The sequence below is a fragment of the Talpa occidentalis genome, unplaced genomic scaffold (genome assembly GCF_014898055.3).
Source record: "Talpa occidentalis isolate TD23 unplaced genomic scaffold, MPIMG_talOcc4v2.1 talOcc4.8, whole genome shotgun sequence".
Classification (NCBI taxonomy): domain Eukaryota; kingdom Metazoa; phylum Chordata; class Mammalia; order Eulipotyphla; family Talpidae; genus Talpa; species Talpa occidentalis.
Window position 1 is genome coordinate 94,340,020 of NW_023605194.1, and position 14,361 is coordinate 94,354,380.

General features: G+C 54.5%; 1 protein-coding gene across 3 annotated transcripts in view; it reads right to left on the minus strand.

Moving 5' to 3' along the window:
- Positions 1-299: 299 nt before the first annotated feature.
- The window catches only part of GFRA2 (GDNF family receptor alpha 2), an 80,889-nt gene continuing 66,827 nt past the window's right edge, over positions 300-14,361 (minus strand). For all 3 annotated transcript variants that reach the window (XM_054690270.1, XM_054690271.1, XM_037497742.2), the window contains exons 6-10: positions 12,386-12,495; positions 11,541-11,681; positions 9,499-9,671; positions 3,746-3,799; positions 300-2,881 (exon numbers count right to left, since the gene is read on the minus strand). In XM_054690270.1, the coding sequence (XP_054546245.1) occupies positions 2,759-2,881; positions 3,746-3,799; positions 9,499-9,671; positions 11,541-11,681; positions 12,386-12,495 (601 nt within the window). In that variant the 3' untranslated portion in view covers positions 300-2,758. The remainder of the gene's footprint in view (positions 2,882-3,745; positions 3,800-9,498; positions 9,672-11,540; positions 11,682-12,385; positions 12,496-14,361) is intronic.

Genomic DNA, 14,361 nt, shown 5'->3' on the forward strand with positions numbered 1-14,361 from the left:
TCTGGCTGATCAGGAACCCCCAGAAGGTTAGTGGCAAAGACAGCTTTGCCAACCCAGAAGAAAAGGCACAGAGGGAGGTCTATACTGCATGTGGCTGACTCTCACCTACAGAACTTGAAACAGAACTCAAAAATAATTTTAGATATATCTCTGACAGCCCCTACTAATCTCCCGAATCTTGTTTCTCTACCCTTATCTGCCTCCCAAACCCAATCCCAATGTCAAATCCAAATATCTTAACGTTACTAAGATTCATTCAAACCATTAAACTAATTAACATAAGGATAGTAACAGTTTATTCTTCCCAATTTTATTGACATATTTTGAGAGGATGACAGAGAACAGGAATCATCTCAACCAAAAGGAGGAGTATCTAATCATGGAATCTGAACCATGTGGTACCTGAATGGGGAGATGTTTAAAGCAGAGTGAAGCTGCCAGCATCCATTCCGCCTTCACAGTGCTACCTACATTTTCTTTGGCAAAAATTGATGTCTCCCGTTATGCAATCTAAGGGTTTAACTCCTATTAGGGATGCCAGAAGCAAACCATCCTCTTCTCCCCCAAAAGAATAGAAGACAGGCAGAAATTCCCAGTTGAGCCATTGGAACAATGGGTTATTCATCACAGAGATGGCAGCAGGCTGATCCCGGAGATCCTGCCTCTGTCCCTCCAGATGTCCTTGGTTCCTGCCTAGCACCCCACCCTCCAACACTAGGCTTCCCGAGTCATGTTCCCTAAAAGTCCCTTAAGTTAACCCATATTTGCTGTTTACAAAGAACATGGATCCCCAAGTGGATTCTACCACCACCTTTACCACAGTAAGGCCGATGGTGGCTGGGGAGGAGAGCTGGCTGGCTCACTGTCCCTCCACGCAGGGGCCAAAACATAGTACCCCCACCCTTTGGTCACCACCAAGGCCCCATGTTCCTAGTGTATGTGCAACTAGAAAATAGAGTCATTGGTAGGGAGGGCAGAGTAGAAGGGGGCCAAGACTGGGAGACTGGAGATGGCATCTCCTCTCCTGAAGGAGACAAGCTGTGATCAGGTACAGCCTAGGGGAACACATCATCGTCCTCTCTGGGGAAATCAGGGCAGGTGCAGGTGAAGTCTAAGTGGCAAATGGAGAAAAATAGAAGGAAGGAAGGAGACAAAAACATCTTTGCTCTTTTGGACCCTGACCCTAGAATACCCATAACTGCCTTCCTTCTCCACTGAGACCCATGAGCCAGGTCCCTGCCTTCACATGGCATAATGAAGTATTCCAGGAGTCCCCGACGGAAGAGCTACCCTACACTACAGTCACCTGACAGGTCCACCCAGGCAGCCTTCAAACAAGACACCGCTGAGACGTGCCATCCAGTCCTGCACCCCAGGGCTCACCCCCACCTGCTGTGAAACCACCACCCACACCGAGGACACATAGAAGAAACGTGTGCACACAGGTACACACACACCCCTCCCCAAGGTCCCCAGGAGCCACCAAGAGGCTGCCAGCAGGAGGCACCGAGCCAAGACCCAAACAGGAGCAGGCAGACCCGAGTGAGGCAGAGGCAAACTGCTTCCTAGTAGGTTTATTAGAGTCTTGCTAAGCGTGAGCACGGATCGGACTCCCTCCCCCAGCCCAGCCAGCCCGACCAGGGCAAGGACACGGGGCCGGTCTTCTATTCTCCCATCATAGACAACGTTATTAAAAAAAATAAACTTTACAATAATACATTTTCGCTCATCTGTTGGGGCATTATTTCCATAATCTTGATTCTTAAAAAAAGGAAAGAAAGGGGAATCACACGATATATGTATATGGATGTGTATATACATATATGTTGAGGAAGGAGCCTTGTTATGTACATACAGTTGGTGTATGTCTCGGAATGAGGACACAGCAGGTAGAAGAGGGGCAGGAGAGATTTCAGAGACCAGAGGGGATGCAGGTCCTTTCTGCCCCTCAGCAGCCCCTTCCCCCAAAGGAGACCCACCCAATGGACCCACGAGAAACCAAAAAAAAAAAAAAAAAAAAAGCCAACAAAGCATCATTTCTCTTTGATTTCAAAATTCTTGCTACCAAGGAGGAAGCGACGGCTTAGAGCTAGTGCCCAAGTCTTGCTCCCTCTCCCCAAGGGGGTCTCCCAGGTGGGCTGGGCTCCCAGACCCCCGTGCTGCAGTCAGGGGGTCAGCACCATACTCCCCCAGTCAGACACAGGCCAGCCCAGCCCAGAGGGAGGACCAGATGACCTTCATTCTTGAAGGCCCGAGGAGGTTCTGAGGCGCCCAGCTGGGCCCTCCCCACCCCGTCCCCACGGCCAGCCTTGCTGTCCTGTGGCCTGAGGTCATCTGCTGGCCCCTGCGGGTCGCTGGGTGGGGGCTGGAGAAGAACAGCGGCCGCAGCCTGCCCCCGCCCGCATCAGGCACAACAGGAAGGCCCGTGGGCTGCAGGGGTCTCAGCTCGGTCTCTTCCGCCAACAAGGTCCACAGAGGCAAACACCAGGAGCCAGGGAAGGGCCTTTCTAGATCCTCAGGCCGCCTCGGCGCTGGGCTGCCCTGGCCGGGGACCCCTGGGCTCTCGGGCGGCCCGCCTGCTTGTCTGTTTGGTTTAGAAAAACTTCTCCAGAGAAGAAACCTGGGAGGAGACAGGTTCAGAGACAAGGTGGGAAAAAAATTTTTTTGCAAGGTGTGTGTGTGTCTGTGTGTTTCCATTTTGTCAGGCGGGTCTCTCGTCTGCGAAGCTCTCCAAAATCTCCCGACGCGGCTCCAGCGCCTACAAGGCGAGCTTCAGCATCAGGAGGGAGGCCGTGGTCAAGGCGGCCAACGGTCTGGCTCTGCAGGTGCCTGAGTTAGGTTTGATCACCTTGTTACTCCCTGGGATGATATTTGTCGTGAGCTGCAATCACAGCAGAAGGGGAGAAAGAAGCCAGAAGGACAAGAGAGAAACGCAGGTGTCAGTGCGGCTGCCGTCCAGCTAAGTAAAAGGCAAGGGAAGAGGCCCCTCGAGCCCCTGTCCTCATGGCCCACCCAGGGGGACTCTCCTTAAGTTTACGAAAGGGGGAGGGCGAAGCCAGGCTTCTGGGGAGCTGGGGCTCAGGAAGCAGGGTGGCGGTGCCCGGGACGCAGGCTGCTCGCCTCAGGCTGACAATGTCAAGCAAAGAAGAGGGTCTGTGTCCCTCAAGAAGGCACCAGGCCAAGGACCAGACAAGGGAGCAGGCAGACCTGAGTGAGGCAGAGGCAAACTGCTTCCTAGTAGGTTTGTTAGATGCAAAGAGCTCAAGGAGATGCTTCTGGGTCCACAAGGACCTGCTTCCTGAGAAGACGGGACAGAAGCTCTACTGACTGCTCCTCAATGAGCTCGAGTCCCTCCTCTTCACCAAGCCCCCTCCCCTGCACACGTCTGCTGAGCTCGCTCTGCTTCTGCAGATCCTTATGCCACCTCTCCTCTCCCGGGTTATGCTATCCCATATCTGTGTCAGCACAGGTCTCCTCCTGTGCGGCAGCTCCTTCAACATCACAGAACCAGCAGAGCAGGGCTCCGGGGACATTTGTCTTAATCAGGGAGGCGTGGGGGCCCTCTGCTCACCAAGAGGACAACCAAGGGCCCTGGCCGCACCTCTGAGCCCACCCCCCTTCGCAGCACAGTAAGTGCCCACCCCAGTCCAGGCAGGGTCCTGCAATGAGCCTGGGGGCTCTGAGTCTGAGGTCGGTGGGAAACAGCCTCTCCTGGTCTGGTCTCCTGCATGCAGGCCCCACTCACCTCTGTGAAGCACATGCTGAACTCTTTGGAGTTATTGACTGTCAGGCCCTGCTCCTGTGGAAGAGAAGGTGCCAATAAGGATGTGTCACTGGGGCTGGGGCTGTGGGTGAGCTTTGTCCATTCCTCGGACTGGGCATCTCTTCCAGCGCCGTCATAATTCAGTGCTGGGTGCAGCGAAGAGCACTAGCTCAACCCCACACAGCCCGAGGATAGCCTGCCCCACGACACCCTCAGCCACTAGGTCCTGCCTCCTCTGAGCTCCAGCAGAGTTCTGACTCTGTTCTCTCACAGCATAACACGGCAGCAAACCACCTGCGTGTGTGTCTACCACACCCAGGGCTCCTGTTGACTAGACGAGACTATGTCTTCTTCTTCTACTGAGCAGTGGCCAGTGCATAACAGCAGCTCAGCAATGTCTGAATAGAGGCGTAAATGAACAAACCGGTGGCCAAATGGAGACCACATATCAGAAATAGTTCCAATAAGATCCCGAGCCCTCCTCTGGGCTCCTGGGAGGAGAGCTGTGACTGATTAGTGATGTCTGTCACAAGTGCGTGCGAGGGGGAAAGCTGCCAGTGGTACCAGGTGTTGACCATTCTGCCCTAATGTGATGTGTGGCACCTGGGGACTCGAGCCCAGGTGAGGAAGGAGAAAGGAAGGCTGGCTGGGGACAATTCAGGGTTCTCTGCTGCTGCCACAGGGCCCTGGATGCAGGGCCAGAGGGTGAGCGCTAAGAGCAGTCCTATGCCAACATTCACCATAACAAAGATCCATGGGAACCAGCTGGGTTCCTCTCTGGCTTCAACTGGCTTGGTTCCAAAAGCACTTGTGGGGAAGCTCTGGCCACCAGAAGCAACTGGAAAGCCCAAGAAATGATGCCTCAATCACCAGTCTTGGCCACAAGTATCCATAATCCCTTGGCCATCACAAGCCATCGCCCACCCAGGGCATCTGGTCAGCTAAACAAGATCCCAGCTGTCACTCAGAAGCCCCAGCCAAGAGCAGAGTCACGTCGATGGTGGAGAAGTGACCAGCCATGAGCGAAGTGGGAAGGGAACCAGGGACCCCAGGTCCTAGGAGAGGGAACCCAGGAGGATCCTGTGTAAGCCCATGGGCCTGAGACTGCAGGTACCCAGATCCAGCCCCATCAAGCCAGCAACATGCGTTCCCAAAGAAAGGACCTTCCAGACTGCATTCTTTACCCAGGACCTTGTGCAGCTCCAGTCAGGGCTGTGGGAGGCCACTACAGGATGGAGTCGAGGTCCTTCCCCCAGGCCAGCCTCACTGCCCCACCTCCTGAGCAGCTCCCACTGGGCCCCCTGCCTGTCAGGGTCCTGCCACAGTCTGTGTCAAACAGCCCAGCATCATTGTGCCTTCTGTCCTTTCCTACTCTAACTGCTCCAGGTAGAGCAGATGTGTCACCACACCCCAGGGGGTCTATGTCTTCCTCCTGCCCCCTCCCCTGAATATGGAGGCTCCATAGAATCACCTGCAGTCGGCATGAGCTCAAGATCCTCACCCCTTGATAACTTCAATCAAAGCAGCTCTATTTTACCTGTTGAAGTTATGCACAAAATTGCTTTTAAAAATAGTGTGTTCCTTATCAATAAATCTGAGAAAATTAAACCAGATGACCTCTAGGGCCTCCTGGAACAGGAAACCAGCTCTTGGGGTCCTCAACACAGACCTGGACACAGCCAGATCTCGAAGGTGACACCTCTCTCTGCCTCAACCCAGGCAGAGAGCAGCCAGCGAAGCAGCCAGCACAGCAAGCAGGCCGAGGTCTGCGGATGTGACACTGGAGCAGCTGGCCTGCGGCTGGATCCCGCTCCTCAGTGAGCAGGATGGACAGGCTCCTATGAGAGGGAGAGCGGAGCAAGAGGCAGGGTGTCAAGAAAGGAAAAATGAGGTGAGGAGGCAAGAGGGGAAAAAAAAGTAGAGGGAAAAGGAAAAGTAAGCTCCTACGGAAAAATACAGGGAAGCGCGGGAGAGCAGAGGGGGAGAGCAGGACAGAGGTGGGGAGAGCTCAGTGGGGAGAAAGCAGAGCAGGGGAGAGAGCTGAAAAGGAGGGGAGAGCAGCAGGGAGGTGGGAGGAGTGGGGAGAGCAGGGGCTAAGAGGAAGAGGGGAGAGACTAGAGGCCAAGGAAAGAAACAATGCAGGAAAATAAGCATCGGAGGAGGAGCCGCCACTCTCTCAACTGACTCAAGTTATAACGGGAAGCTCTCTGCCCAGGCCCCAGGGCATCCAGCCCAGTGTGTGGTCTGAGGGTCACCAGGACCTCTGGTAGGAGAAAAGGGCTGGCGTCTGTAACGATCAGGGACGGGACCTCCCGTGCCCCATGGTGACGCCCACTGGATCCACAGCATCCATTCTGCAGCAGCAACTGGTGCAGCTCGCAGGCTCCAGACCCAGGGCCCCCAGACTGTAACAGGGTGGGCCCCAGGAAAGGGGGAGGTTCCAGGTTCCCTGCCCCACCCAAAAAGGAGGGTGGAGCTGACAGGGAGAGAAGCTGCAGAGGAGACTGAGAAGGAAGGAAGCAGAATGGAGCCAGAAGGAGACCTGGAGGAGGCACATGGAGTGGAGAGACAAGTGAAGAAACTACACTTGCCTTTTGGTCGTGGACGGGGTGACACAGATGTGGGTGAGACCCGTGGGGAGGTGACAATGGCAGCTTTTATCTTGATGTTGATTTTGCTCTTTTCCTTCCAGGCTTGTCTGATTGTTTCTGACCCTTTTCTGTGGGTCCCCACTGGAAGATGCTTTAGACTTGTGGCAGGCTTTGGGGCCTCGTTCTGGGCCAATCCTGCTTGGGTGGACTTTTACCCACGAGGGGACGGGTAACTTTGGGTGCTTGATTTAGAAACTAGATTCTTTGCCTTCCCTGTATTGTTTCCTAATTGTACTAAAGTTCCTTCCCATTAAAGTCTCATATGTTTTGTGTTGATGCGGCGGATGGCAGAACCCATTTAGAATAGGCAGGTTTGCGGGGTTTGGGCTGCCCCTCTCCCTGCCCTGTAACAAGACCACACGTTGCATTTGGCCAAATGTTCAGGGGCCTGGATCCTCCAGGTCATCCTAAAGCAATGGCCTTCAAGTGCAGCAACGTCTAGTTTACAAGATTTTTATTCTCACAGAGTCAGCCCAGCCTCTCCTGTTTAGACCAGAGGGCCCTAGTTCTTGGTGTCCATGCCTACAAGGCAGTGCTGGGTCTAGGGAAGGAAGGGCCGGAAAGGCCAGAGACCTGGGCTGGAATCTCAGTTCAGCCAATGGCCTGGGTCAAGTCCCTTCAAACTGGGGCCTCAGTGTCATCTATAAAACAAGGACAGACAGATGCACTTGCTGACCCACTGTGATGATTATAAGCTCTGCACAAAGATCGGGGCTTCTGAACTCCAGAAGCAAGAAGCTGAGCAGAGCTTAGATATGAGGAAGGCAGGAAAAGCCAGGGTGGGGTGAAACCCAGGGTTAGGCCAAGGCCACCCAGCTCTTACCCTAAGAGCTCAGATAGCCAAGCCCTGAAAGCGCCTCCCCCTGACTTCCAGAAAACACAGTGAAGGCTGCAGCAACCTTCCCCATCTGCAAACCCAAGACCCCTCACCCACTCCTGGCACACAGAACAATGGGGGCATTGCCCATCCCCTGACCTTTTCCGCAAGTGGCCTGTTGGGGAGGTGCAGAGAGAAACAAGTTCCACTATCCCATGCCAAACCACCTGTGGCTCAAACTCATTGCTTCTTCCCTCCCCAATTAACTCCCCGAGGAATGGGCGGCCTGCTCACACCTTAATGAGAGAAATAAACAGCCCACAAGTCACACCACACCATTAAGTGAACAGGAAGGGGAAAGGCTGCACTTCCCAAACTCCCAGGGCACAGGCTGTCCTCTAAGACCATCAGGTCACCCTTAAGACCATCTCCCCAAATTTCTTGGATTCCAATGGAACAGAGGTCTGGGGGAACAGAGGTGGGCTGCTCCAGCCCTGCCCCCACCCTTCATCTGAGCCCCCCACACCTGGAAACAAGATCAGGGTGAGTGGGTCTACAGGGTCCCAGAAGATTCAGGCCCAAGGGTGACAGAAGGCCGGCTTCCAACAGCAAATCCTGGGGCTCTGTGAGAGGGGCTGCCCCACACGGTGAGGTGTCATCAGAAGCATGAGAGATCACGCTCTGCAGGTGGGACTAAGAACCTGAGTGGGGAAGGGGTACAGACACAGAGGGAGAGAAGAGGCTGCAGAGGAGACTGAGGAAGGAAGGAAGCAGGATGGAGCCAAAAGGAGACCTGGAGGAGGCACATGGAGCAGAGAGGCACGAGAAGAAACTACACTTGCCTTTTGGTCATGGACTGGGTGACACAGATGTGGGTGAGACCCGTGGGGAGGTGACAATGGTGGTTTTTGTCTTGATTTTGATTTTGCTTTTTTCCCTCCAGACTTTTCTGGTTGTTTCTGATCCTTTTCTGTGGATCCCCATTGGGAGATGCTTTAGACTTGTGGCAGGCTTTGGGGCCTTGTTCTGGGCCAATCCTGCTTGGGTGGACTTTTACCCACGAGGGGACGGGTAACTTTGGGTGCTTGATTTAGAAACTAGACTCTTTGCCTTCCCTGTATTGTTTACTAATTGTATGAAAGTTCCTTCCCATTAAAGTCTCAGATGTTTTGTGTTGATGCAGTAGATGGCAGAAACCTATTTAGAGCAGGCAGATTTGCAGGGCCTGGGGTGCCCCCTCCCTGCCCTGTAACAACTGGAGCCAGGCCAGAAGAGACCCCTGCCAGATGGCCTCTGCAGCCCCTGGGAATTATCATTCCTGACGTGTGTAGTTTTCCACAGAGCACCAGACACCTCCACACAGATACTTCCTACAGAAGGTGCACGAACTCCCCTGGATTCAAGCCAAGTCTAAGGTGGGTCCCCAGACTAGAGTCAGCAGAGAACCAGGCTGGGGCAGAAAGGCGGGCAATGGTTTTGCAAACTGCTGAGGGAAAACAGGGGCTGCAGTGTCCACACTACGGGACTTTCCACATCCACAGTGACTCCCCATGGGAGTCTTCAGAAAGGGCAGCAGCCACTGCTGAGTCAGCACATCCCCAGTGAGCAGCCCCAAGGGCTCCGAGGGACACGTGGACACACCAGAGCATGGTCACCTGACAGGTGACAAGCCCTGACTGGCTGAGCTGCCCATCACCTCGGCATGAAACTGAGCAATCTGTCTGTACACACTGCTTACGTAATGCATGCACGTGCGTGCTAGACAGACGGACAGATGGATGGAGGGACAGACAAGTGAATATCATGGGACCGGAGTCACATGAAAGTTTGGAACCTGACCCCACCACTGCCCAGTGGTGGCAGTGACAGGGGCATGTCGCAGAACCCCTCTGTGTCAGTTTCCTGTGTATGAAACCAGAGGCCAACACCTCACTGTGTGAGAATTACATGCGCTGGTGGACATGCGCCGACACACTCGCTGGCAGATGGCTAACCAGCGGTGACATTATGTTTCTCGGGGTCCCCGTGGTTCCTAGCACAATTCCGTGTAGAACAGGTGTTTCATACGTGCAGGGCAGCTGCCTGGTGAATGAATACAAAGGAAACATGCCCCCACCACTGGGGAGCCCCTCCCGAGGGAGGGACCTGAGGCTCCCTTCCTGGCCCCCTGCTCATTTTCCACACCTGCCCCTGGCATCACAGTGCTTCTCCAGGCCCCTGCCTACCCCTGACTCCTTGTCCCCAGTGGCAGAACCGTGACCCCTCACCTGGATGGATGTGCAGGTGGTGATGACACTAGTCCCCAGGCTGGTGCTGTCACTGAGGTCATCTGGCAAAGAAGGCGTTTTCTCTACCCGAGGGGCCTGTGTGGCCTGGAAGGAGGGGTTTTTAGGGGACAGGTTTACATCCGTGCCATTGCCAAAGGCCTGGATGGCGTTCCCTGTGGGGAGAGAGCAGGTAGACACAGAAATCAGGAGCCATCACTTCTGCCCCTCACCAAACCAACCACCACCTCCCTGAGGCAGCCCAAAAACTGCGGGCACAGCAAACTTAACTTTGCTGAAGCTCCCTTTCAGATACCTGTGAGGTGTGACATCTAGAGTATAGCAAGGGGGGAGCTGAAAAAAGGCAGAAAACCAGAATGGAAAGAATGAACATAGAAAAAGAAAGAAAAGAAGTTGGGGAACCTGAAAGAGAGGAGCAGGTCATGCACAGGTCAGGGACACCTTCATTCTGTGCCACAAAGCACTCCAGAAGCTTCCCCAGGCACAGGTTCTTCTGGCTCCACCGCCATTTGGGATGTTTCCAGATCTCTGCCGCTGGCCTCCAAGGGTGCCAGGCTCAGTACTCCTCCCTCTTCACACCACACAACACACCCCTTCCCTGGGGGGAGGGGGCATCTCCCACACCATCAGCTAGCAATGGTTCGCTGAGGGCTAACTAATGAGACTTTCAGACAAAACTCTGTTCCCAAGACATAACCTTATAACCAAGCACCTACGGCACCTCCCCGCCAATGTGCCAGACTCCATCCATCACATCTGCACACCTAGACCAGGTACCACTCCCTCTAACTACAACACTGACCTCCCCTGGTCTCCAGTCTCGAAGGTGCCATTTCTACCAAACCAGGTCCCACAAACCCCGCACACCTCCCTAACCACCACTTGCCCTCAACTTGGAGTATGTCCTTAAGCTCTCTCTCTCCATCTCTCCTCTCCACCCTCCCACCACTGGCCTGGGTCATGGCAGGCACAGTCCCATGAGCAGTTACTGTACCCTCCAAGTGGGCTCTGTGTTGGGCCACCTGTCAGAACCACATGCCTATCCACACCTGCTTCCCACCAGAGCCAAGAGCTGCCCACAGCTCCACCTGCTGACACTCCTTCAGTGACCCACACAGCCACCCCCATAGCCTGCAGGACCAGCAGATCCAAACAGCTTCCAGTTTGCAGGGCCTTCCTGAGAAGGACTCTCCACCTGTCCAGGTAACTCCAGCACTCTTGTGCTCTGCAGAAGGCTAAGCAATCCGGAGTTCCCCCAATCCAACTCTGCCCAGGTGGACAGTCCTATCCTCTCTGCCTCTACAGCTGAAGTGCTCAGGACCAGCATCCAAGAAGTCTCTAGGGCCTCCTCCTGTAGGCTGACAGGCACCCCCACCTTGGGCTTCTGGTGATCCCTGTGCAGACCTCCACCACTGCACTGTTCACCCCATACTGTGGTCTCAGGTGACCCTAGATGAGGCAGCCCCATCAGACTGCAAGCTCCTCAATGGCAGATACTGCAACTTGCATCTCTGAATCCCAGCACCACAAAAAAGGAGAGACCGGACAGATGGACAGAAGGAAGAAAGGAGAAAAGGAAAAAAGGAAAAGACCGTCACGTGGGCGTGGCCCAGGGTGTCAGACCAGGAAAATCAAGGTAAACAGAGCTTGTCCTAATCCCTCTCTTGCTAGCTTTTGGATTAAGAGTTTACGACTTGAATCAAAAGTCCCTGATTCAAGAAGAAATAGACCCCTCACCTCAGGACTGTCTCTGAAGGCTTGAGCTCAGACCAGAAACTCATCCTTGACTTGACATAGGCTCAAGAACTCCAGTGGTAAACTGAGGCTAGCCAGCTAAGAGCTCAGGTGTGAATCTTCAAGAGCACAATATCAAGGTCCCGTGGGTAGCGCCCATGCTGGAGAAGCCCGTATGGATCAGCAGCCACGGACAGAGAAGGGGGAGGCCAGAGTCAACTCCAGGGCCCCTCTGGAAAGCAGGGGGTTGGGGGTTCCAGGCCCGGGGGGAGGGGCACAACAGGACTCACGGAGGCACGGGTTCTCGGTAAAGTCCCTCAGGAACTTCTCACACTCCTCCTCCATATTCCCGCTCCCACGACAACTGCACCAGGGGGACACCACGATGCCGGTGGGGCTGGAGTCCACGTAGTTGGGCGTCATGTCAAACCCTGGCAGGGAGAAAGGGAAAGGAGCAGTAAGGCCTGCTCTTTGGGCCCCCACCCAGGCACGGCAGAGAAGAGGCTTTGTCCTTCCTCCTCCACATCCCCCAATCACGCATACATCCCAGCTCACACCCCAATGTCAGCATCGCTAGCACAACACAACAGCGGGGCATAGAGAGGACAGGCCAGGACAGCAGTGGAGATGCCCAGCGGCCCTCCCGGAGCCTGAGCCCTCGCTTTCTCCACTAACCAGCAGTATGTGTGTTCTAGAGTCAGGGAGACTAAGGCTGGCTTGGATGCAGTGCCCACACTCACGAGCGCAGTGAGCTTGTCGAGTCCCTCAACTTCTCCACATCTCAGTTTTCCCATCTGTAGAACGCAGACACCAACCCCTCTCTAGGGAGCACTGCTGTCTGAATTAAATAAGACAGTCCAGGGCTACTGCTGGGCTGGTTAGTGCAATCTTTGGAATTTCAGAACCAGGCACTAAGTGGTACCTTTTCAACTGATTCTGAAAGTCTTGAAAGGTCCCCAGGACCCTCCTCCCCTAGGATAGAGCTGGACTCTCCTCTGGTTCCCCAGGAAGTTCTATATAAAACTTGCTCTGAGGAGGCGAGCTCAGGCTGCTCCCACCAGCCCTGAGGGGGCCCGGCCCCGCCCGCTGAGACTGGGGCAGCCCAGAGAACCCAGGCACACGGGGGTCTGCTTACCGATCATGCCAGCATAGGAGCCCAGACATGCCTGGTAATTGTCAGCGGGGCAGCTGGTGAGCGTCTGGTAGGAGGCACGACAATTGGCGTGGAAATCCGCCAGCCGGGACCTGGTGTTGGAGAAGACCCACCGAGAGAAGTTTAGTCTGGCTGCCTTCCTTCCGCCTCTGCTACAGGGGCTGCTCCCCAGCTTCCCGGACTGGAGGAGGCCGGAAGCGGGAGAAGAGGCACGTGGGAATGTGGGGGAACCAAGCCCCAGGGAGCCTCAGGTCGGTCACTCCTTGAGAACAGAGGCTTTCTGGGGAGGCAGGCATGGCCTGCTCTGAATGGACCTGTGAGAGGAACAGACAGGCCCAAAAGTGGGTTTGCTGGGAATGCCTGAGACAGGGAGGGGCAGAGAAGCTGGCTTCACTCTCTGCTCAGCAAACTCCTGGGTGACCTCGCCTGAGTCCTTCACCACATCACTCTTCACACCCCAAATGCAGACCATCATCCCTGACCCCGCACAGGATCCATCTAAGGGTCAAAGGAGGCAGTGAGTCCCCAGGGTAAGACATCCCCCAGGATTCCTGGTCTCTTTTTGCAGAAAATCAGAGCAAAACCTCCCTGGCTGTCCCTCTACGAGCTCCCCCAACCCCACCTCCTGGTGACCAAACCCACGACCAGTCACTCCTATCTGCCAACACTGAAGGCAGCTTCCGGACTACTTGGGCTCAGTTGGAGGCAGACGCTGTCGGACTGGATCTGTCCCGGGCCCAGTCTGCAGACAGGGACAATCATGTGTTGCCCGGGGCAGCCAAGTCTAACCTTTGGGGGACTCACCTCCCTCCTTCCTCCTGTCCTGTTACCATCAGCCCAGGCTGGAGGCAGCTGCCTCCCCCAATTCCATCATCACCTTCTGTGAGTACCCTCACAAATCCTATCATTTATGCCCCACAACTGCAGGCAGAGAAATAAGGTCTTGTTTACCCACCCAATGATGGCACACAGTGGGACCGCAACAAACGTGCTCAGTGAAAACACTTCGGCAACCAAAGGAAGGGCCAGAACTCAGCCCACCAGACATCCGGCACATACTCGGTCCATACCACAAGTTACCTCACAAAACCATCCCAAAGGTCACTCCAGGCCCCACTGGCCTGGGTTTCCCCTGGAACTCTGAGGAAGCAGGAGATAGAAGCAGTTGAGAGGCCAGGAGGCCTGAGAGGAAGGCTCTCAGGGCAAGCAGCTTCATGTGGGCAATTCTGGTTCAAACCAAGAGATTTTCAGGGAGAGAAGCCCCCAGTGGATTCCACCCTAATGAGGCCTGCAGTGGGGGATGGAGGCCAATGAGCACCGAGCTGTTAGGGGACAGAGTCCTCACTTCAGCTCTGCCCCCAGCATGAGTTCAGTCCTTACTTCTTTGGTTTCCTTATTTAGTGAATGAATTAAAAAATGTTCCTGCTTTATAGATTTTCATGGGTATTCTGTGTTTGGAAAGATGAAAACGTTCCAGAGACGGATGGCGGTGACGGTTGCACAACAATGTGATCGTACTTAACGCCACTGAACTGTACATTTAAAATGGTTAAAATGGTAAATTTGATATTATGTATAATTTACCACAATAAAAAATGATTTTAAAATGATGCTTTCACATCCGTCTCTCCTCACTTGATCCTCATACGAACGCTGTGAGATGTGACAAGCAGCTGTTATTATCCCACTTTACAGAGGCGGAAGCTGGGCCTCAGACAAGTGAAATAATTCACCCAGCGTCACAAAGCTCCTGAGCAAGGGAGCCAGGGACCAGCCCAGAACTCCAAGCACAAGTGCATGCCTGACAGGTCCCCTCATTCCTGTGCAAAACAGGGGCCAAGAGCCCTCAGTGGTCCCCTCAGTGCCAACACAAAGGAAATCAGCAGTTTTCTCTGGCCCCCTCTTATCCCTCCTACCACTCCAGAGCCTCACCGCCAGCCCCACACAGGGGGAGCAGC